At 42.6% G+C, this 25505-nt stretch overlaps 1 protein-coding gene across 16 annotated transcripts in view; it reads right to left on the bottom strand.

Annotated features, from left to right (window-relative positions):
* Positions 1–25505, bottom strand: part of CADPS (calcium dependent secretion activator) — a 431306-nt gene that overhangs the window by 22174 nt on the left and 383627 nt on the right. For all 16 annotated transcript variants that reach the window (XM_080926838.1, XM_080926837.1, XM_080926846.1 and 13 more), the window contains 2 exons: positions 23076–23108; positions 16513–16620 (listed from right to left, as the gene is read on the bottom strand). In XM_080926838.1, the coding sequence (XP_080782964.1) occupies positions 16513–16620; positions 23076–23108 (141 nt within the window). The remainder of the gene's footprint in view (positions 1–16512; positions 16621–23075; positions 23109–25505) is intronic.

The raw sequence follows: 25505 nt of genomic DNA on the forward strand, positions 1-25505 counted from the left end.
TCTCCATTGAACACTTAGCTATGTAGGTACATTAAAAGAATCAACAAGGCCTTGTAGGGAAATCTTAGGTATTGTTGCTTAATAATACCACTGTGTCAAGCTTTGCTTAGGGAACTCAAGCTGCTAGAGTAAACCACTTATCAACTGTCTGGGATGCAATGGTATCAAATTACCTTCACCCTCTCCCCCGGAATACACAGGGCCCTATTCTTGTGTTCTAAAAGATCTCACACAGAATACAGAGGGAGATACACTGAAAGCTGAGACCCACCCCTCCACGGGTCTGGGTAGGAGGGGTTTTGCAGTACATATGGTGTGAGGTTCCTTATGGTGCTCAGACTCCCCTCAGCTCATTACAGTGGTCCTTTATGGGATCACCCATTTTCAGGCCTGGATTTACTTCTGTTCACAGAGTTGACCTTAGGGACAACGCCATCATATTTGGGCGGAAGACTTCCCTGGTGGGAGTGAGTTCTTTAAGGGGCGTCTCTCTGATTAGCTATACAACTCTCATTAGTGTTGCGGACAAACCATGACTAACAAGCCATGACTGCCCAGAGGGTCACAGAATTGCTATTTCTTTTCTGTGCTCTGTTGTAACAGCACGTTGGAAACACTGACTGCAAGCACCCTAGTGCATGAGCGCAGGATGAAGAACTGGCAGAATGCAGGCGTTTAGCAGGTGGAGAGCACGTAGTGCGCTGTGTAGCTTTTCCTTTTAAAACTATAATTTATTGATGTTGTGTTATTAGTGTGTGTGGATATATGCCACAGGGCATGTGTTGGGAGTCCGAGGACAACAGTGGCTCTACCTCCACCGTCACGTGTGTTTCGGGTATCAATCTCAGGTTGCCAGGCTTGTTGGGCAACCTTGCTGAGCCATCTTGCCTGTCCTCCCCTCCACCCCCAATCTTCCCCACTAAGATATCATGGTTATTAGGTATTATTTCTCTCTTTGGGTCAGAAAGAAAGGTGTTTGGTTTGGGAAAGACCACTTGCCAGGTGTCTAAGTTTGGTGAAGTCAGTGCACCAATCAGGAATCCAAATTCCTATCTATAAACACCTATCACACAAGGAAGCCACAAGGGAATCAAGTGTATTCAGGAGCCCAGATTAGAGCTTGGTTCAGAGCTGGCACCCAATAAACACTTGGCTCTCATCTTCAATATAATGCAAACTACCCACAATAAAGAGTTCATGAAGGGACCTCCCTCTAGGGTTGTTAGAAGAATTGAGAAACATATCTTTAACAAATAGTATGGTCACTTCCAGTCTACCATCAAGAAAATGCACATGAAGAAACTTTAAGTAATGTCATCGCGTTATTGCCATTCAGTGTAACTTTTAATTAATCAAAGTCTTTCCCTTGTTTGTAACTGATCTTTTAGGAGAAATCTGCCTTTTGCCCCCCCCCCCATCCTGATGGAGACTGATTGAGTACTGAGAGTGATTTTAGCATTTGACCTGGTCTTGCTGAGGTGCCTAGGATGTGAGAGATTGTGCTCAGAGCCAGGGATCTCCTGGCAGCAGTGTCCGGGTAGTGCACATTTGGAGTTGAGAATCAGAAAACCAGAAATGACGGAGCCAGAGAAGGTGATCAGCCCTGCTTCAAATGCACAGGAAGGTAGAAAGATAAGACACTCCAGGATGTGCTTCAAAAGTGCCTGAAGCAGGAAAGGCTTCCCAAGGGAGCTCTAAGAACCTGCAACACACGGGGGCTGGTGAAGCAGCACATAAGGCAAAGGTTCTCGCCTCCAAACCTGGGGACCTGAATTCCATGTCCTGGAACTCGGTAGAAAGAGACCAGATAACTTTTTCTCTAATTTTCACATGTGTGCACCCCCCTCCGGTAACAAACAAATGGGCTAAAAATTAATTTCTCACTAAATTAACCAGAACACTGTATTTTGAATTCAAGTGATGATTGTGAGAACAAATCAATAATTATACCCTTGAAAGGCTTAATGACTATTTTCAAGTTAGGGTTGGAAACAGAATAGAACATATATTTGAAAGAGGACACAAGATCCTGGAAGCAGGGCTTAGACAGAGTCCCTGTCTAGCTCAGAGGTGCCAGAGGATCACACATTCTGGCACCTGAACACGGCAGGAGCAAGACAGCGACCATGGTGGCCCCAGGACCAACTTTTCCTTTCAGCTTCTGGGGCTTTGGCTAAGCTAATTCTGGACCTTGGATTTCCTGCCTTAAAATGAAAATAATGGTACACGGTATCCCTTTCCTCCTACAGGAGGAAAAATGGATAAGAAAATGACTTATAGAATACAAGATATGGTTGCTATGAACAACAATTAGCAGTAAACATGCCTTTCAGTAGCTTTAGTCCTCAAAACCTGGCCCCAGAACTCTTGACATTTTGGTCAAACAAACCATGTTTTCTGGGGTGTGGTAGGGAGAGGGGGAGACTGTGCACTGTAGGACTTCTACCATCTGCCCATTAGAGGGCAGTAGTTCCCCTACCCCATGCTATCCAATGCATGCTGGGTAACAAGGTCCCTTGTGCTGGGGAACTAACTGATTCCCAAAGTTAACTGTTCTTGGTCAGATTCAATCTGACCCATATCAGCCTTAGATCCATGGACACAGAATGTTCTATAGAGATGTGGGATGAGGAGTTTGCTAAAACAGGAACTGTATAAGACAGTCTAATGCCCAGTCCTGAATAAGAAGCATCAACTAAAAGATAAAACAATACCTTTTTTTAACTAAACAGCTAGGCCTTGCGGTTAACGGAACAGCCAATGCCTGCAAAGCAGAGATCCACAACCTTGACCGGAGTCAACATGGCTCAGTGAAGTTAGTTGTGTATGTTCTCAACTGCTTGTTTGCAGGAGGAGTGCAATTTTGACCTTAACCTCTAAAGCCCCATTTATAGGGCCTTAAGGATGCAGGGCTGGTCGTGGAGGCACTGGAGAGATGGCTCAGTGGTTAAGAGCACTGACTGTGCTTCCAGAGGTCTCAAGTTCAATTCCCAGCAAACACATGGTGGCTCACGACCGTCTGTGATGACATCTGATGATCAACAACAAAAAAAAAGAAAGTGGAGGCAAGACTAGGCTGGCCTAAACGGTGACACCCTGTTTCACAAAACAGAAAGGAAATAAGAAAACTGAAAGGTTACAAAGTTGAGGGGGGTGTCAAAGACACCGAAAATGAACAGTGCTCACTTGTTTAATGGTTTAGCACAGTCGTCTACCTATCCTCTGCCCACAGGCCCAGGCATGTATAGATGTAAGGTCCAGCTCAGGCTCTGGGCCTTCTATGGCAGCAGCCTCCTTCTTCCAGATGGAACTCTTGTGCTATAGGTAAGTGCTCCACTTGGCTGTCCCTTGGGCACGTGGTTGGGGTCCTGCAGCACAGCTGGCTCTTTGCCTCTCGCTGTCATGTCCTGTGATTATTACTATTTTTTTGCTTTTGTTTTTGTTTTTATTCAGATCCATCTAACATAGAATTTATTTCTGTCTATGCCTCCTTAACATCACACAAGAGTACGGGCTGGTTTTAGTCTGGGAAGCCACTGATAACAACAACAAGAACGACTCACAAAGCTATTTCTGTGTGCTGTGCCCCATGCTTTGTGCTTTACACACACTGTCTTGCTCAGTTCTCTGCATACAGAGAGTGGGATTGGAGTCCATTTATTCAAACCTTACTTTTATAGAAGAGGAAATGAGCCCGGGGAAGGACCAGAACTGAATCCCAGGCTGTCTCACTGTAGAGCTTGTGCTCTTAGTACCTTCATGATAAAAGGGCACTAGCTCCTCCCAGATGCAGCAGATGGGAGGGGCAGTGGGGCTGGAACCCGGCAGTTTCTGTGTTATCCTTAGTGCTCCCCGGGAACTGCGTATGGGCCAGTGCTAAGTTCAAGCTGAGAAAGTTGGGTACTGATACTTCTTTGCTGTTTATACTTCGTCTCTAAAAAAATGGTTTATGATGAAGCCTGTCAACAGGACTTTGGAGACAATTTGTGAGTTATCTGCCAGGTAAAGTATTCTACAGAGGCAGTTTTTCCTTTGCTGATGAAATGGCTACAGATAATGCTAACAATGCACATGACCTCCAAACTCCAAGAGTTCACATTACTAAGACAAAGAATTTGTGTGAGGGGTGGCATTTTATTTTTCAGTCTCTGCACTGTAGACATGTTACAGGGTAATTTTGTATTGTGGGGTGAAGCCGTACTGTAGGCAACATAGATGTTTAGCTGCATCTTTGACCTATAACCTCTGGCCAAACCAAATCATTACATTTCCAAACATTAATGTGAGATAGAAGAAAATGTCTCCAGATATGGCCAACTGTGCTTTGCAGAACTAACTCACACCATTAAGAAAATGCTGATTTAGACCCCCCTAAAGAGGATGTCTTTAAGAGCTAGGATTTCTCCATCTCAGGATGAGTTCCTAGGTCAAAGATATATTTTCTCAACAAAAAGGAAGAGAGAGTTCCCTAAAAAGTGATTTAGTGAGTTTCAATAGAAAGCAATTCATGAGTTTAACATTGATGATTTTTCATTTATTATATGGGTTCATGCATGACACAGTGTGTGTGTGTGTGTGTGTGTGTGTGTGTGTGTGTGTGTATCTCTGTCTTTGTCTGTCTGTCTGTCTGTCTGTCTGTCTGTCTGTCTCTCTCTCTCTCTCTCTCTCTCTCTCTCTCTGTGTGTGTGTGTGTGTGTGTGTTCAGAGGACAGCTTGTAGAAGTGGGTCATCTCTTTCCACTATGTGGGACATGGGGATTGAACTCAGGTTGTCAGGCTTGGCAGCAGTCACCTTTATTAGCTGAGTCACCTCACAGGTTTCTGACTTTGCTGATTTCACATATTATTTGCTCTTTTTGTAAAAATGCTTTTTGGGGGATGAGATTGTTTAGTTGGTAGGGTGCTTGTCAGGAGATGGCAGCATAGTCTGTCATCATCAGCTTCATGGTGAATTCAAAGCCAGTCTGAGCTATATGAGATCCTGTATGAAGTTAATGAGAGGGGTCTTTCTTCCATGGTTGGCACATACATCTGGTAATTAATAATAACCTCATCTTGGATCTGATGTACAATTTTGTTGGCATGACTGGCTTTAGTCCAAGGATAGTTACAGTGAAAATTCTGCCAAAGGCAGACAAGGCAATTCAAGATGGCAAAAGACACCACCCTTGAAGGAGATTGACATGGGAATCTTCCTGCTGTGGGTGAGCCTGCAGATTCCACTAAATGGACTTTGAGTCAACTTGGAAGGGGTTTAGCAGAACAGTTGGCCGAGAAGTATTCTCTTCTGAACTGGGAATTTGGTGTGAATGAAGGATGTGAGTGGAGACTTCCTGTGGAAGTTTTAGGCATGGGAAAATGTCTAGAATGCTACCTGGTAGAAACAGCCAGTTTTTGTTTTTATGTTTGTATTTTGAGACAGGAGTTTACTGTGTAGCCCTGGCTGTCCTAGAACCCACTCTGTAGACCAGGCTGACCTTGAACTCACATCAATCTACCTTCTTCTGCCTTCTGAGTGCTGGGATTACAGGTGTGCACCACTGCCCAGTCATTTTTATTTTCTATTTTTTTCTTAGACAAGGTCCCTATGTAATTTCAAAACGGGAAGAGAAGCCATTGGGCAAAGCATTTCAGTGACTTAACATGCTTCCTCAGCTCTTTCTCCTGGCAACCGACAAGACTATTCAAGAGGAAGCAAGTGAGAGAGGGGACAGAGAGTCCAAGGTATGTGACAAGTCCCTCAAGTATAAATGTGTCTTGTGGCCCAGCACAGACTGTTGAGATATCTTCTGGGTGGCAATGGACTCATGAGTAAGGATTCTAACAAGAAATCAACTCATCATTGTTCTTGTCACCAAATAATGGTCAACTCATATGAGATAGTGGGGTTGCAGAGGGATGTGTGATGTCAACAGTGGAAGGCTGACCTTCTATAAGTCATTCTGTAGTGAACTCTTTCCTTCCAGATCAGTGGCTCACAAACGGGGCGATTTCTCTCAGCCAGTGGAAATGTGGTACTACTACCTGGAAAAGTCTGTTTTCACAATTTGGAGGATGGTGGTTGCTGCTAGCATCTCAAGCAGAAATTAAGTATATGTCTTCATCCTTTTAACTAGACTAGCTCTCACAACAAAGAGATAGCTCAAAATGTCAATATGGCTAAGTGTGAGAAACTTCATCCTAAATAATATCTTAAAAATTGAGGGTTGTAAGCTGTTCTAGTAAAATTTTGTTATTATCAATATTTTGAATGGAAGAATAAAGTATATTATTGTATACATACAATAATAGTAAACATTGTGTATGTGTGGGAATGTGAGTATGTGTATGTGTGAGTTTGCATTAGAATGTATGTATGTGTGTATCTGTGAGCACATGTACATGTGGGTGTGTGGATGTGCATGTATGTCCTCATGCTGCTTACATTGAACTGAAAAGTCCTGTTTGTTTTGTTTTGTTTTCTTTCTTTTAAGATTTATTTGTTTATGTACACTGTAGCTGTCTTCACACACAGCAAAAGAGGGCATCAGATCCCATTACAGATGGTTGTGAGTCACCATGTGGTTGCTGGGAATTGAATTCTGGACCTCCGGAAGAGCACTCAGTGCTCTGAACCTCTGAGCCATCTCTCTCTAGCTCCCATTAATTTATTAAACTATTTCTTAGTGTGTGTGTGTGTGTGTGTGTGTGTGTGTGTGTGTGTGTGATTCATACATGATAGTTGAGTACTCTACCACTGATATAAAGTTTACTTCTTCCAATAAGTCTGGAAATCACTGGGTTTGCTCAATATTTTCTTGAACTTTGGTTTGTATTTGAAGTGCCAGAGGTTCCTGGTTGAGTGCAGCTGAGTTGAAGGCTAAAATCATGCAGCTTCTACAGTGTCTCACTGATACTTCTGCTGGGGGCTGCTGACTATACTCTGAATGCCAGGAATGTAGAGATGATATTTTATAATCTATCATTCAGGACAAAATTAGAGAGGTGGTATGGTGTGGTCATGTCTGTGGTCTATAATCCCAGAACTTAGAAGGCAGAGACAAAAGAATTACCTCAACTTATAGGCCAGCCTGGTCTATGTAAGTTCCAGTCAGGGTAACACAGAGAGACTCTGAGCAACGCCCTCTCCCCCCTCCAAAAAAAATAATAATAATAGCAAAATGCAACAAGTTTTGGGCAATGACTCTGACGTGAGGCCAATAGTTAAAATCTTGAAAAAGTAGCCTCAGTCTTTATGGAGTAGAGAGAAAAACAATTCACTGGTTAATTAACAAGAAATATTAACTTAGTATACTTGTCTACTCCAACACAATGTGTTATTTGTTCCACAGAATGTACCTTGGATAATCCATGTGTTCATGTGTGCGTGTGTCTGTGTGCGCATCTCTGTGTGTATATGCACGTGCTGTGTGTGTGTATATGTACATGTTCAGTTGTGCATGAGTAGCATGCTTAGGAATGTAACTCCCAGATTCCACGGCACTTGTCTGCCATAAGAAAATTAGAGAAACCCTTCCTAAGATACAAAAGTACTGTGCAGGTCATGTTAACACGGATACTGTGACCCTAATGTAACAGAGCAATCATTCTGGCTTCTTAGGATGATTAATAGAACATTCTCCTCTGGAAAAGAAAACAAATTAACTGTCTTCACCAAATGTCTCCTGGAATAGAGGAAGCTGTTCTCATAAAGACAATCAGTTAAACTCTTTGTAGCACACGGGCTCCAGAGAAAATGAAAGACTGGTTTTATAGAAGATTTACTTGCCCTAGAGCAAATAAAATTTAATTCAATTGATAGCCTTGGAAGGAAGTAGCTAGATCTAGCAAACCTATTTCAAGACATGTTACTGAAATGTAAATCTGTCAGCATGCTAGCAAGAAAGAAAAATCAACACGCAATTCCTTTTGGAGAGAGATCTCCCATTTCATATAATTAATATAAACCTAGAAGTGTTCCCCTATCATTTCTATGTTCACGCCTGCTTAGAGAGAAAAATGCCCATTGTCCACGTAAGATAGAAATGTGGCTTTAAGGAATGGGGTGAAGGCAGTGGTAAAGTACTTGCCTCACATATACAAGGCTCTGGGCTCTATCTCCAGCACTAAAAGGAAATAACTTTCTATACCTAAGATTTTAGTTTCAAAGTAATGAGTAACAATTCTTTTATGTTATTGTTAATAACGATTATTTTATGTTGTTGCCTATTGTGGAGGTCCCGGAGTAAGAGGTGACTTATATTTGCATAGTGATTAATTACAACATGGAACTAGAGGCATCAAAACATTCTCCTACTTTCTCCTTTACCCTCATCTTAGTAGAACTTACTTCTATCATCTTCAAAAAACCTACCAGTAGAGGTTTAGTCTATCATCTAAAGACCTGGCTCGAACTACACATGTGGGAGAAGGGCCGTGAACTCAGCCACATCTGTGCAAAGCCGGCGTGCACAGCGGGAGGTAAGCTTGAAGGCACTGAGACTTTGGGTGGCTGGGAGAACAGAAAATGTGAAGATGAGCTGGATTCTTTATAATTTAAATATGTGTCATATTTTTAAAGCGATTATAACTCACCTCTCTTAAAGACAGATACACATATGTATACATTCTGGTTTTTGTCCAGTGTATATTACATGTATAGTCACACATTTACCTGTTGTATGTCTCTGTGGAACACATAAAATTAATTCCTAATCAAGGAGAGAGGCATGTGTAAACACTCTCTTCTCATTCTCTCCTCTGCCTACTCCTGTCTCCTTCCGGTCTCTTCCAAGTCCCTAACTCATGGCTCCAATCAAATTTTTAATACTGGAATTTATTTTGGAGCTCAAAGCCAGGTCCAACTAGTGAAAGAATCAACCATGCATCCCTCTTTGGCTTGGTCATGAATCTATTTTCCAGTTTGTACATATATAGTCCCTTAGAAGATAAAGGATGGGCAGCAAATGGGTGCACATGATCTTTGACCTTGTACTTGAAGATGGAAGAGATAAGGTCAAAGTTCAAGTTAAATATGACCTGAAAAGTATGGAAAAGTACAGCATCAGACTGATAGGGAGACTTCATTTTAAGCTGATAACGTCAGTGAAAATCTGAGAATTATCCAAGAAGCCCTCCTCATGGTATGTGGGCACATGCATGTGAAATGGTATATGGCAACATGTATGTCTAATTTTCCGATCCCATCCTTCAGCCAAGTAGTCAGAATGACTTAAGACACACTGCAACATGGGACAGGGAGAGAGCTCACTTGGTAAAGTGCCTGCTACATGAAAAGGCTGCCTATGCTGTGACTGATTCGAGTGATTCCAACGGTAGGGAGGCAGAAGGGGTGAGGATTCCGGAAGCTCAGTGGCTGGCAGTCTAGCTGAGCTAGAGAGCTGTACAGTCAGCAGAGACCATGTCTTAAAGAATAAGAGGCCAGCCATTGTGGACAATATCAGATACCCACCTGTGGTCTCCACACATATGTGCACACACACATGTTGATCAACCCCTCACAGAATTACCAGGCTATGCCCACAGAGCCATTGGTCCAGGCCAGGTGTAGGTATGTGTGCCGTCAACACAGCCCTGCGCTCCTTACCTGGCTGACTTGTAAGGTGGCTTTCACAGCTTTAGCAGTTTGGCTACCCTTCACCCCCCACTTTTAAGACTAGATTCTCCTTAGATGCAGAGAACAGCTTAAAAAAAAAACCCTAGTTTCTGCTAAGTTACTAATTATGCTTAAAAGAACTACTTGGTTGAATTCAGCTTGATTTTTCCCCCTCAACAAATCAGTTCTATGTTTAGATGGTAACAAACTCCTGAAGTCTGCAAAGCGGTTGGCACAGTGGTCCCTCTACCAAGTCAGAGCAGGAAAGAGGGCCAGTGCTAGTGGAGAGGAAATGTATGTGACATCACAGCCTTGCCCACACATGTCGCTTGGCATGGGATCCCGGTTTGCACAAACTTCTTACAAAGAGTGTTAGGGGACAAGGGGAAGTTCTGAATACAGACAGCATGTTAGGTAAACACCTTGGCATGGAGCTCAGAGACTGTCAACTTAAACAGCAATTCTTGCTTGCTTCTTTTGGAAAAAAATGCACACAATGAATCTAATTAGGAAAAAAATTAAAAGAATAAATATCCAGTTGGCCATTCTTGGGTTTTGGGAACATGATGTCACTTTCTTAGTTTTGCTTGGCTGTGTTTTCTACATGTTTACAGTCTACACAAAGTGTATTCTAACAACCGGTTCTAACAATTCTTAACAATTAGGAGAATTCTATCAGCCCTCTTTCTCAGGTCCCTGGTAAAACAACCTTCCTGGAGGCTGAGCTCTGTTTTGCTAATTCACCACAGATTTGTCAGGGCATAGTGCCAGCTCATTTTTGAGTCACCTGAGTGAGCAAGGGGGTTAGTGAGACTCAAGACACAAGGAGGCAGTTTGCTCAAGGCTAGGGATGCAGCCCAGTGGTAGGGCACCAGCTCAGTATGCACAAGGATCTACTCCTTCCTAGGCTGGCCCTCACCAGAAGCTGAATTCTAAACTGCTACAAGTCTGTTTGTTTACCCAGGGGGTGGGGGTGGCAGCCGGGTGGAGGTCGGGGTGGGGGTAGGGATGGAGGGTGAAGAGACCTGAAAGGGGGTAGGCTGAGCTTAGCCAAGCAGCTGGAGGCCTCTATTCCATTCTGGCTTAATTCTAAGCATGCTGTCTTAATTCTAATCACCGCTCTTCTGCCTGCTTCTGAAACAAAAACTTAGCAAAACTAAGAAAAAAAAAAAAAAAACAAACAAACAAACAAAAAAACAAAAACAAAAAAAAAAAAAACCCAAAAACCCAGGCTACCATAAGGAGGAATATGAGAATATGAGCAAGCTTGAGGTTAACACTGTAAGCACAGAGAGGTGCTCGCACTCTTCAGAACAGGGATAGAGTTTCATTTAACAAGACAAACCAGTCATGAAAAGGGTTTTCATTCCAGGATTAAGATGAGAATAAGGAGGGCAGTGGCTAACACTTACCGGACGCTTCCTTATCTCCTGATGCTGCACGTGGTCATGACATCTCACCCTCCTAACAACGAAGGAAATGCCCGGAGGAAGGTCCTGCTTATTGTCACCCCTGTTACCTAGATGAATCAGCCAAGGCTCTGAGAGATTAGAAAACTCTGACATCATGCAGATCTGATGTGAAGGTCTAGGGGCAGGGTCTATCATCATCACACTGAAACTCTGGATACAGGGTGTTCAAGATGGCTACTGTTAAAGCACAGAAGTCACCCGCCCCCCAATGTCTAGGATGCTACACACCTCGCTTTTCTCTATTCAGACCTCAAAAACTGCAGTCTGTCGACCTGGAGACCCCTACTCACCTTTCCCCTCTCCTGCTTTCAAAGCAGCTCCCTTCACCCGGAAGCCGGTGGCCTACCTTGTGAACTTAGTAACACAATGTTCTCCTTATATCCGGTCTTCAGTCCTTACTTCCTGGAGCGGCGTGGTTCCTATTTTGATTGACATATATTCATGCATACAGGCCCTTATGGTTTAATAAGGCTATTAAAACAAGGTCATCAGTAGATTCATATAGAAACCCAGGGAGCACATTTTAATAGGCAGAGGGCTCACATTTCAAATTACCGCTTTAGAGGGAAATATTCACACCCAATTACTGTGCTGCCACGTAAACTGAACGAATACTCCATTTGAAAATGGAACAGCAAATGGGGATCTGTGCAAGGCAAAGAATGCCAGGCGGCAGAGCCCCCGAATCTGTCCACACTGCCTGATTAAGCTCGCACAAGGCTGTGTGATAAGGGGCCGTCTCCTGATCTGATAACTGCCAGGGAGAAGCCAAATGCAGAGTCTATCTGTAAACGCTTAATCCTCCAGAAGGCAGATTAAGTGTATAATTGACCTAGATAATCCATGTATCATCTCTAGTCAAATGTTCCTGGGTCTGGTTCACAGTGACACGGGGCCGGCAGAAGGAAGCTGGAGCGGATGCGGCATTACCAGCAGTGTGGACTCCGGCCAAGTTTGAGATGGCTTTTTAATCATTCATCTCTGAGCCTGTGAGGTTTAAGCAGATGAATTCACCCTAAGCACATCTCTTTTAATCCCGATTTTCTTCTCAGCCTGTGTCTTCAAGAAGTACAAGGAGGAAAGAAAATAAATTAATTTTTGCTTAGACCTTGAAATCTTAGGTGCTTCTCTTGAGCTGATGTCTAATTTCAGAAAACATGTCTTCTTCTTCTTCTTCTTTTTCTTCTTCTTCTTCTTCTTCTTCTTCTTCTTCTTTTTTTTTTGGTTTTGTTTTGTTTTGGGGGGAGATGCTGAATTAACCTCCAAAGGGAGAGAAAAGGCAAGCTATCCCTCCAGCCTGTGCATCCTCTTTTAGCTGCTACTTTCAGAACACGGAGCTTACTGCAATCCTGGTTCTTATTTTTATTTTTTATTTTTTATAAAGCAGCGACCATTGACAAGGAGGCTAAGCTTCCTCTCCAATCTTGGATTGATGCAATTTCCTCTTAAAAATTCACCTCCCGAAATAATTTAACTCGCTGCTACAATTATTATATCTACTTCATTTAAATGGCTGAATATTTTCTTTCTAAATATTAACATCTTATTTTTCAGAAAGTGAAAACAATATAATTGTGCTTCTTTTTTTTCCCCTGAAAAATAAAAAAGCACATAAGAATGTTCATTTGGCATCTAAAATACCAGGGGGAAAGGTTCTGGGATTGCTTTTCACCCAAATATTATTTTGGATTGATGAAATCAGTCTTAAAGATATAGTATTTAAAAGATACTGGTGGGATTTTATAGAAGGAATCTATAAACCAACTATGTTACTAAACAGGGAAATTTTCACTGGGAAAAAAGCTGTTTAGGCAGTATTATATCTAAATCCAATTCTCCAAGAATTCTACGGAATGCTTAATTTAAAAAAAATGGTAGAGATGAATGTAGAGAGTCTGTTATTAAGTTACATAAGAAAGTCGATACAAAGCGCAGAGCACCACAGACAGAGCCCAAATGCTGCTCTGATCATCTCCCACAAGCACCCGCTCCCAGCCAAAAGTACAATGATGAAGCAGAGGGGAGGAAGCTCAGAAATCACCAGAGAGGAGCCTTGTTACAACATAAAACAAGCCAAGAAATGACCAGCGAGGATCCCAAATATTCCTCAAACAAATGTATATTAAAAACCATCCAGCCTTCCTGCAAGAGTGGATGCAGTAACAGGGAGGGAGGGAAAAGATACAATACCAAAGAGCAAGACCTCGGGGGATTTATCAGGTAAATAAAGCTAAGACTCGAAACACAGAACACCACAACAAGGCGTCTGAGAACATGCTTCTGAAGTGACAGATGCCAGCAGGAACAGAACCGGAGACAGAGACACGGCAGTCAGAACCAGCAACCCCCAAACAGCAAACAAATTCAGAGATCTATATTTTTTTTCTTCATTCAAAATGCTAATTTGCTATTATTCATTTCTGCCATTTATCAAAATGCAACAACTTGGAGGAGAAATCTCTCAGATCAACAAGTATTTCTCAGTAGTTTTCTGCCAATTGTTTAGGAGGCCGTCCCAGGACCCCATTGTTAAGAGAGCGGGGTGGCAAGCATTAGTTTGCTGGAATACGAACTGTGGAATGGTAGCTTTCATGAGACCCCCTCTGCTTCGATATTCCTGTTACCAGTTCATCTCGATGGACACAGAGTTTTACAGAGCATGTATGCAAAGGAGTAAACACCATGCTTGAGGAAACAGAAGCCGAAAATAATCAAACATGTTGGTAATCTGATGATTTGCCGCTAGATTATAGAAAAAACAGTAAGTACTGAATTAAATTACTGAAGCTTCATGGTAATGAAGCTTCTGAGAAGCTCTGGGTTTATAAATGACAAATGTTTTAAATCCATGACAGATTCAATAACTTTTTTTTTTTTTTTTTTTTTTTTTTTTTTTTTTTTTTGGTACCACAGTTAGGTTGCCTAGCACCAATAGATTCTGAAAATTAGGTGACCTGGTTATTTGGAGAATAAGGAAGTGAATGGCCTGAAGTTCAAGTCTAAATAGCCTTTTTATAAAGTGATTTTTTTCTCCTATAGCTTTGAGTGAAATGCATAGACTGGTTATCATGGCTAGAATGGAAAATCGTCCACTCAGAGGAGGAGGGTAAAGATTGTACTGGGAAAAGAAAATTGGGGAAATCTGAACTTAAACTGCAGTTTCTCAGAGCTTTACCACCGACACAGATGCTGGCTCAGTGGACTACTACAAGAGGCTGGATGTACTTGTGAATTTCTAAAACCCCCACCTCCCAGCCACATACACCCTGAAACAGAACTTGCTTCTGCAAAGTATATCCTTAAGATTATTTCTTTTAATTACCGATTCCCAGTAGAGCCCAGAGGGCTTCTAGTTAGGCAAGTCCGTTCTCCCATGTGTACCAGACAAGGCTTTCTTTTACCTTCCAAATGAAGATTTGGTTGCAATTCCCTTACAAAGAGTCACTCAAAAGGCACCATTTGCCTCACAGCCTTCAACAAGAATACCTTCGAACAAAATTTCCCTCTTGCATTTACAATTTTTAAAAAATAGTAGAAGGGTGGATTAGTTGTCAGTGAAAAGACAGGCTCACTCAGAGAGAGATTAAGCATCAGATTATGCACTAGATGTTTTAAAGTTTCAGGGATCAGAGGTTATTTGCATACACATTCATAGAGTACACACACACACACACACACACACACACACACACACACACACACACTACAAAGCCAAATACCAAAAGATTCCATCAAAGAAAAATAAAAACCAAACCAAAACAAACAAACAAAAAAAACCCAAAACAAACAAACAACCCCCCCCCCCCCAGGCAACCTAGGCAATCTAGGCATTGAAAAGAGCCACCCACAAACTTCTTAAAAATTTGTAGTTTGGAATTGGATTCAGTGGAGATGGGCAGAGTCCACAGCCCTAAGCATAGACCTGAGGCTGCTGCTGCTGCTGCTGTTTTCAATGCCTATTGGATGGGCAACAGTTTCCCAGAGCACCTGGGCTCAGGCCTTTCCTAGAGGCACGCATGCAGAGAGGGGGTGGCCCCACTGGCGAGCTTTATGCATGTATGAGGCATTCTCGGTGGATGTGGGCCATGCTAGAAGATGTACACAGGAAGATTATTTGATTCTAATTCATGCCACTTGATATAATGTGATAAAACATTTGACATGAGAGATAAGTTCCATTTTAATCTGAGAGAGGACAAGTGGGAATTAAAAAGTAAGAAAGGATTTTGTCAAAGGAAGGTGCAGCAGGGAGAGAGGGGTATGGGGCACAGAACAGAGGTGACTAGAAAAGAGAAGAGAAGAAAGACAGAAAGAAGCCTTTTGAACACACCAGGAAAGCCAATGAGCTGGAAGACAAAGCAGAGAAAGTCAGAAGCTGCAGAATCAGAGAGCGGTGCCAGCAATGAGCTCATTTAGCTACGGGACAGAAACACACAAAACACAGCATCAATTGGTGAACAGAGTTACGGGAAAAATACAGAAACAAGGGTTCCACGGCTGAGCCAAACATTAACATTCCGGCTGGCATCAAAACCACAAAAGCCTGGGCAGGACAGGAGGGGCCCACGTTTCTGGGAGCGGAAGTAGACAAGGAAACCAGCTCCCGTGCGCTCTGGCCAGGTCTCCACAGGTAGATTTGGGGGAAATTAGAAGCAACATACCTGGCTATATGAGGTAATCCCATCTGCACTGGCTTCGGATGGGCAGACAGTTTGAGATCAATACAGACTCCTGTTGCAGTGGCTTACTTTGCAGTGGCAATACGTCTTCCCGAGAGCTACTTCTATGGGTGCACGGAAACCTGCATTTTCCCTGTTTTGGTTTGGGTTGACGTGGTGCACCCCCTGCCCTGCCTTTGCTTTTCACTGGACTTACTGAGGTAGGTGGATGGACGGGAAGCACTATGGATTACAAAAGGGGCTGACCAAGTGACTCACATATAAGCCCTCAGCAACACCCAGGATGGAAGATGTCTAGTCTTACATAAGTTCTAACAGGTTGGAAGACATAACAATGTGACGTTTATTGCACATCTGCATGCCACAGCTGGCATCAAGGAGGCACTACCCCCAGGATAGGTGGTGCTAGTCTCAGCATCCCCAGTGGGAACATGTCCCTTACATACGGCCAGATTGAAAGGAGGAGAACTGGGACAGAAGTTCTCTGCCAGTTCAAGGAGTCTGCCTCTCCAGCTCCGTGCAGAATGTGCCTGCTGCTGGGAGGCTGTGTGCCGTCCACATATTACACAGACTGGGACGCAGACACAGCCAGACCAGGAGTGGGAGAACAGACATGACAGACAGGAGCCTGAGGCAGAGGGAGAGGAGAGATTCTCTTTGATCAGGATCCACTTTCTCAAAATGTGACTTATCCTCCTGTCTCTCATTTTGTCACATTTTGGAGGCTCTCCTCCTTGGGCTGCAAGGAGGAGAAGGCATTTACTTACATCAAATAACCTTTCTATGTACATCTCCTCATTGACCTTATCACGAAGGACATCCTGAGAGTGGCGGACGAAAGTCACGTAGGCGTCGGCCACATCCATCCCGGGTTTCTGTAAAGAAACAGGAAAATATGCAAATGGATCTTCAGAACTTGAGGCTTCCCAGTTAGCGGCTCCCCACACCAGCCCTCTCCCACACCTCTTGTGGCTTTCCTCCATTTTCATGGTCACCTCTGTCCAGTTCTGGGCCGGGAGTTAATATTATACCCACATGCTTTTCAGAAGACCTGAATGGTGGCATTTCATAGGGACTTTTCCTCTCTCTCTCTCTCTCTCTCTCTCTCTCTCTCTCTCTCTCTCTCTCTCTCAAAATGATAGACACCATTCTGGGTCACCCAGGGGGTATTCTCTGGCTTTGTTTTAAATAGAAACAACTGTTTAAAAAATCCAAATATATTTCTCTCCGTAAAACAAAATAGAAAAGGTACTTCAGAAATCCTATTTCAGTGACTCTTCCCTTCAATTCAAGGCCCACTGGAGGGCAGTTCAGTCTAACAGCATCTGGTGAGTCTTTGTGGGTACTGTACTCAGAAAAGACACTTAGCCACTTGTCCTTGCCTTCTATTGCAGACATGAAAAAGTGAATGAATGAATGAACGAACGAATGAATGAATGAATGGAAGTGAGGAAGAAAAGAAAGGCAGGGAGAGGGGTTTGGTTTTTAAATTAATTAGATTTTTCTGAAGAGGTAGGCAGGTTGTTCATCCAGTAGGTAGGAAATGATTTATTGAGAGAGAGAGAAAAAAAAACATACAAATAAAACCAAACCAGAATGTGCACGGCTTGAGATGTCAGAAATCAAAGTTATCTCCAAAGAAACCTATTAAAACACTGTAATATGGGTCATTAGGAGAGCTGCCATAAACCCCTTAAATTTCTACAGTAGAGATGTATGTTTGCTAATAACTATAAGATTAGTTTTCATTACTATGATTTACCTTAGATCACAAAGTATCATTTCTCTAGGAGACGTGACTGTCAGGCACTGCAAATTGAAGTTAGTTAACACTTCTGTGTAATTTCCAGGGTGAAAATGAGGAAGGTTTGGAAACAGTAGGACTGTATTTTTTTTCCCCTGATACAAAGCCTACAATTATCAAGCAAAGGGCCAATGCTTGGCCCCCAGGATACTAGTAACATTTCTTAACACATGCTGAAACAATGACAAGGTATTAATTTGAAAAACAATGAGGGACACCCCAAAGCCACAGTATCAAATGTTACACTTCTAAGCAATTTTCAGCAAACGCATGGAGCAGTTTCCATGATGGCCCTATAATTGTATCAGTTTCATGATACAAAACAACAGTAGTTCTCCAATGAGATGGGGCCAATGCTAAGCACAGATGTGTCTCCTCTTCCTCTGACAGCTGCACATCAAAAGACATCCTTAGTAGGAATGGGAGCCTTACCTGGGGAACCTGAGAAACCTATTATTAGTGTTTCATATCTTCCCTGGGATACTGGGGATATAGAATTTTTCCTGGGTACATCTTACAGCTAAGATGAAGTAAAAGTCAGATGTAGCCATGTCTTAGTAACTTGATATGTTGGAAACAGTGCTTTGTAATGCTGAGTGAGATCTTAAGCATGCTTTCTCTTTTAGAAAAGTTCACTTCCTTAAAAGGGCACATATTTGAGATGTAGAACTCCTGATTCAAAAATCGATTTGGTTTGACTCTTACTGATTTATTTACCCATCACCACACCATTTACCAAGAGTTGACATTTTGTCGTGTGTTAACTTTGGGATGTTATTTGGCTTTTTCTTTTAGAACAGAAGTTTCATAAAGAGCAGAACTTTGATTAATTTTTAATCATATTCTTAGCACACAGGAATGGTGCCTGATACCTAGTAGGTGTTCTGTAAATATTTGATGACGGACAGATCTATGAATGAATGACCAAATTCTCTGGTTACTTCTCTTTTAGAGCTTTTTATTGCATTGAGTGGATTATTCCTTCACCCCAAGGTGAAATTTACATAAATCGTTTAAACATCTATGTGCCCTGGTTATGGAGTCACAGAGTGGTATTAGTTTCTATCTGACCTTCAAAGACCGACTGGCATCTATAATAATGTATATTAAAATGTCTTGAAAGCTACATATTGCACTATAAATTTATACTGCTAAGATCCCCTCCCTTTGATATTAAAGTTTACTGTTAGCATCTACTTCAGACTCAGAAAGGAGAGGAGTCTTGATGGAGACAATGAAGAGATACAGGTGAAGTTTCTGCACAATTTGTTCTCTTTCTCCTGTTCACAACTGCCCTCTTTGGATGTGAGTACCGCATCTGATTCAAACAAGCTGGGCTTCCATCTCCTGATGAACTAAGAATGGAGAGGAGGGAAGAAGGAAAATATCTGGGAATTGTGTGCTAATGATATAGAGCTATTCTGGGAGGACAGACTGTCACATCAGACACTCATGTTCACCAACTGTTGGGACTCCCGGGGAAAGGGACAGCTGTTCCTATACCCTGGGAAGACGTAGAGGGAGCAACTCACTATGCTGGTACCTGGCTGGTACCATAGCCAGGTAGTTATGGTGGCAAACATGAGTCTCTAAGACAAGATGCAATCAGGACATGATTTAAAATGGCAGGGGTATAAAAGGCAGGGAAGACATGTAATAAATACATTTTAAATATTTGTTAAGTATTATTAAGTATTAAACTAAAATCAAAAGTGCTGACAGATAAGAAAACTGACTTCTAAATGTTAGTTAGAAGGTAAACACCACATCTGACTGAACAACTAATGTCACTAGATAAGTTAGGCATTGTGCCAGCACTGTGTCCTCCTGGCTGCATCAGCCTTTACGTGGTGACTTTTATATAACGACTGGGACAGACTGACAGAATATAACACAGACTTCAGAAAGCATCCAAACAAATGCACAGAAATCACTGTAGAGCTCACATTACCACATGCAGAAGACATCATTTAGGAATAAGAATGCCAGTGGGCTTGGTCAAACGGGACATTCTCATCCTCACCAGTCCCTGCCAGATAGTTCTAGGCAGGAAATACAAACTGAGTTTTGGCATCTTAAGCAAGCTTTAGTATGAATGCCAATTGTCCAAGAAAGCATCAAACACTAGAGTTAAGAGAAAGAAATGTTCCGAGACATGGGGAATAGTGCCACTTTGTCCTAGTGGCAGTCAGTAAGCAAAACCTCTCTGTGATGATAAACTCATGGTGTGCACTGTGTCAGAAACCTCACAATACTGCTCAAAGGGTTTAGAGCTAGACACAATGTAAGGCGATTGTATTTGGGTTTATAAGCTTGGCTGCAGATGCCGAAGGGCCTATGAAGCTTTGTAGAAATGGTGCCTGGGTCCACAGAAGCTGTTTTAATTTGTCTGCCAAGCATCTTTGGAAATAACACTTATGGAAATGAGAGAGAGAGAGAGAGAGAGAGAGAGAGAGAGAGAGAGAGAGAGAGAGAGAGAGACCAAATCCAAATCAAAATCTCTAGGTATTTCAGGTCAAGAATTATTGATTTAGCCCACAGGTTTTCATACTTTTCAGAAAAATGGAAAACACATTTAGAAAGAGATTGGAAGGCTCCACTCCAGAGCTACTAACTGGAAGCATTTGCAATGAGAGCGGGCTATCTAAGGAAATGTCCTCAGGTAGTGCCCCAGTGCTTGCCATGTCTTACTGCTGTGCATCCTGGTCTGGGCACCAGCGACTAACAGATAAGTGTGTATGGCAGTGAAGTGGTTCTGCAAAAACCCTGAACGACTCACCCGTCCTCCCGCCACTCACCAACACCCTGCATTGCACGGCTTTAATGGGTGCAAACACCACCAGAAGGTTGATTTTGTGCACTTTGTTTCTTGGACCAGACAGGCTCCACCATCAACCTCAAGCCAGTGACTCTTCACTGCCCACTTCCTGCCCAGGTGACCTTGCGCATCCCATTTGACCTTTCAGGTGCTTCAGTTTCCTCTTCTGATGGAACAGGAGGAAATGAATGATGGCTTCTTATGGGACTGTCTTCAAAAGTAAATGATTATTTACTGTATGTAAATACTACACATTCATATGTGTACTATGTGGAATTATTTTCTATGAAATTATTTACTTTCTCTAATACTTAGTATGCTGCTACTGACCATAAAAGTATATATTTAATCAATTTATATTCAACGTGTAGCATTGTCCTAAGTCATTAGCTACTGGCACAATTATGGGTTTGGTCTACTAATTATACTCTTTTCTAATACTAGAATAATCACTGGAATATCTAAGCATGTGTCTATACATTAAGAAAACTCATCTCACTGTTGTGTGGCAGTGTTCAAGAGCATAGTTTGCGGTCTGGGCTTTACTGCTGTCAGCTGCCTGGCCCTCTTAGAGTGAGGAAACCTCCATCCTATTTTCCCATCTTTAAAATGAAGAAGTTTCAAAGATCAAATATTAATGGGCCTGAAATAATGGTGGGCACATAGTGGGTGAGTCACTGGCTTGGCTGAGGTGGTTATAATTAGGCTCTGAGTAATAAATGGAAGAAAAACCATATTGGGGGTTATACTGTGTCCTTTTCTTCTGTCCCTCCAGAAAAAAACTCTGTAAAGTCATTTCTGTTCTTCTATATCCTTTAGTTTCTAACATAGCACCATCCATGGACAAGTGTCTTTATGATTACTGACCACAGAAAACACTCACTAGCACTGAATATATATTTACCCCATCTTCAGCATAAAGACAGACCTGTCCTGTGGAGCTCTTGGGTTAAGGCATAAAACATTACCAACACTGAGCCTTTTCCGACTTGTAAAATGTTACTCTCATGTAGTTTGTTGTTAACCCTGATGGTAAATCAAATTTCTTTATCTATTGAGCCTCACCTGAGTAGAATAGTCTTGAACTACTGTTACTACCTGATTACATCAGATCTCTGCTAGGAGCTGGGCATCTGCATTTCGGACACTCTTAAAGTCCGGTGGAGGACAGGGCTAAGGCACAGAGTCATCCATCCTTTGCTCTGGGAATCGTCACACCCTGAAAGACCCTTCACTGAGAGCATCTGTCCACTGAGGGCTTAGAAGTGTTGTGTGAGGCCCACACATGTAGAGCCACACTGTGCACGCAGCCCCCTAACTGAGGCATCTTCATTTTAAAGATGAATAGCATGGACAGCGACTCCACATAAAGGGAGACTTTGTACTAAAGTGGCTTAAAAGGGTAAAATGCTCTGCTGGTTGTGGTTCTGCAAGCCTTTTCTCTTCCCCATTTCCAGTCTACAGGAAGGAGTCAGGGCCCCTTGATGAGAGGTATTGTATAAATTCAAACATAATTATTGACTGTACATTCTTTCATTAAACAAACAAAATGCATGCTACTGCTACAGTTACTTCAATTTTCCATTTTGTCTTCCTTTGAGGAATAAGCCAATAAACCATTACACACTTAGCTTCCTGGGGAAATGAATTTAAATGTTAATATAAATCCTTTTAGAAAAAAACAAATTTTCACAAATAAGTATTTGAACAAGGAGAGTACTTAACCACGTTCAGAATGAGAATGGCTCAGGACCAGCCCCTTGGCGGCTGTTGAGCTAAGCTCCTAAATTTAATATTTTATAATAGACTCACACCTCTTTTGTTAGAAATGGAGAAACAACTTCATTTTCTTTCCCCCTTTATAGGAATATATTTAAAAATCTCTCCAATTTTATTTTGCTAATAGGCAGGGCAAAGTCCGTCTATAAATGTCTTCTGATTTGTCTCAGGTAATCCCACACTTTAGCATTCATGTGTAGTACTTACCCTCAATTTAAATGTAAATTTTGGGCAACTTCAAGTGCCTTCTCTGTGTGAGGGTTCTCTTCATTAATGAGGCCAGTACTAATTATGGACAGTTTTGTAAGTTTTCCTTAAAACAATTGCAGAGTTGACCTCCAAATGAACAAATTCAGAATTTATTTGCTTAATCAAAAAAAAAAAAAATACTGGATTCCTTGTTGTTGAAATTTATAAAGGAGTTATAAGGGGTACACTCTAGATGAGCAGAAAGTCATGGGAACCAGACGAACAAAAGCAAGAGGAAGCTGGGTTAACCACTCACTGGTCCTTCCTTCCTGACACAGGAGACCATGCCTTCTCATTGGAGAAACATGGTTCCAATCTTTTTCTTTGAGGGTCCATATTCGACATATAGAGCTTAGGGGCAAAGCGTGAAGACCACATCCGTGGTGAACTCAAAGCACAGAAGCAGGTATCGTCAAACAAAACACAACGCTCACATATTCATGGGTGGAAGGAAAGCACAGAAGAGGACACAGGCTCACAATGCCAACTGGGTACAGGTCCAGGCAGTCTTGGCATGTTCCAAGTTGGCCTGGTCTACATAGGGAGTTGTAGGCCAGCCAGAGATACTGAGAAACCCTGTCTCAAAAAACGAAACAAATAAATCCCCAAGCAAGACCCCCCTGTAACTAGAAAATGAAATCAACCCAAGAGCAAGCAGTGATGGGTGTTTAGGTACTCACAGGCACGTCCACATACTTAGATGCTGCCTTCACCTACGGAGGAAAGAGAGTAGACATTAGGCTTGTCCTTCCTGCTCACAGTGTAGACATCTGAGTTCAGATGACATGCCTATACCTGCCCATGGAGCTGATCAGGAAAAACAAAGACACTAAAAGAGAATTAGTCCACTTTTATCAAGCCATGACTGCTGCTTGGGGACAGTAAGCAGTTTTAGAGGTTCAGGTTCTCCGGCTGACACAGGAATTTGGCATTTTCCTTCCTTCCTTTAAAACAGAGAGGTGGCTGCCTAAACCTGGGCTTACCGAGAGAGTACTCTCACATCTGTAGTAGTAATCAAGAGGGGCAGCATTCCTGGCACCTTGGCTTTTTATAATTTGGCTGCAGGTTGTCCTGAATTCTTCTGTGCTTGGTGTCTCATAGTTTGATTTAGTAGTAGAAGGGATGTGGTGAGCCTCTTAGCATAAAAGACATGCATGGTTTCCACAAGTTTTTCTTTTTCTTTTTTTAAAGATTATTTATTTTATATCTAAGTACACTGTAGCTGTCTTCAGACACACCAGAAGAGAGCATCAAATCCCATTACAGATGGTTGCTGAGATTTGAACTCAGGACCTCTGGAAGACCAGTCAGTGCTCCTAACCACTGAGCCATCTCTCCAGCCCCCCACCCCCGCAAAGTTTCTCAAGCACAACTTTTTGGCCTATCCCAAAACTGCTGCTATATGCCTGTTGATTTTAGGCACTAAAAACCAGTATGAAAAGCACAGGGGATGGTTATAAAGTTCATTTTTGGTGTCAGAAGAAGTGGCAGAACAAAGAGTGTGGACCCAGACCTGGGTTCTAGTCCAGCGCTACCACATACATACGCTGGGACACACTGGTGACTTTATCTCTGAGTCTGAAAATGGAAGATTCTAATTGTGAGGAGTTCAGTCACAGACATAAAACAAATCCCCACAAAGTCCAGGGATGTCATAAGCAATGAGCCATCTGCAGTTAAGTTCTGATAAGCAAATCGGGGTGAGCTCCAGGTGCTTGGGAAATCTATACTAGTTTAGGAAGACTTACACCCTGAGGGTCAAAAGTTGGTTTTGCCATGGGTGAAATCCTGCTAAGCCCCTTAAGCTGGTCTCTACAGTTCTGGAACAGGGCAACAAAGCTATGGAATCTATGACTGCTGGTCTGATGCCATGAGCAGACATGAGAATATGTGTGTTCTTCATGGGCTACTTCATGCCAACCCCTGCTTTCCCTTCTCTACTAAGCACCTTGATGGGTCCAACTTCCTCTTGCCACAGCGTCTCCCATTCACTTTAAGGACACAGATCACAATTGTAATTTGGCTTCATCTGACCTCCGCAAAATGCCGCCCCAGCAAAGACTAATTCAGCCTTTCTTAGCTGTCTCCATTACACAGGCTGCTTGGCCTGGAACCGTGCTGGCTTCACCTCCTCGGAGGCTAAGGAAGAAATCCAATAGACCCTGAACCACTGCGGTGATCAGTGCAGTAGTGATTAAGAGTTGAATTCTTTGCAAAGGCTGCTAGGAGAACAGACCCTCGACTGGTACATAACGTGATTCCCCTCTATACATCTGCCCCATCCTATTCTATTTCAAAGTCTAGCAGATCAAGCGAAAGGGCGGTTTGCTTCCCTCTCTACATGTTTCCTCCGCATACAATATTATCTACTAATTACTAGATGTTCTTCACTTTGCAAAATGTCTTGATGGGCTCAAGTGTCAGGAACTCACGTTCTCAGCACAAGACAAGGAAGCCAGGATCACATGCATTGTGCAGCCATTTATCCTCTTTTCACCGATCAGGGAAAAAAGGCAGAGGAGCAGAAGCATCTGTGGTCAGTGCGGGTGCAGGCAAAAGAGCTGTTCTCAGTGAGGCTTCGCCTCCTTTGCTCTGTTAAGTTGATGCTTGGCAGTTGGTAGGAGTTTTGCTACAGCTGAAATGATCAACCTTTAAACACGCCTACTCGCTATTCACCATTAACACACAGTTCCAAACCAGACAGTGACATCGGTCACATTTCTGTTCCTTACAAATTCTATTCCTTTGGGGAGGGCAGGCAAGCTTGTGACATGAATGAAAACTTCATGTATCCTTGTACCAGTCTCCAGTTCCAGCTTAGACATGCATACATGCGTGTGTACCCATGTGCACACACATAAGTGTGCAGTGTTGTAGGCCAGAGATTAACACTAGGTGTCTTTATTGACACTCTCAATAAATTTGGAGCTCAGTGGTCTGGTGAGGTTGGCTGGTGAGGTTGGCTGGGGAGTAAGCCCCAGGAATCTTTGTGTCTTTCCTTTTCTAGTACCAGGACCACAGGCTGCTGCTGCTGAATCTGCCTTCAATGTGGATACTGGGGAGTGAGCTCAGGTCATCAGGCTTTGTGAGCCATCTCCTCAGCCCTTTGC

The sequence above is a fragment of the Micromys minutus genome (assembly GCF_963924665.1).
Source record: "Micromys minutus genome assembly, chromosome: 12".
Classification (NCBI taxonomy): Eukaryota; Metazoa; Chordata; class Mammalia; order Rodentia; family Muridae; genus Micromys; species Micromys minutus.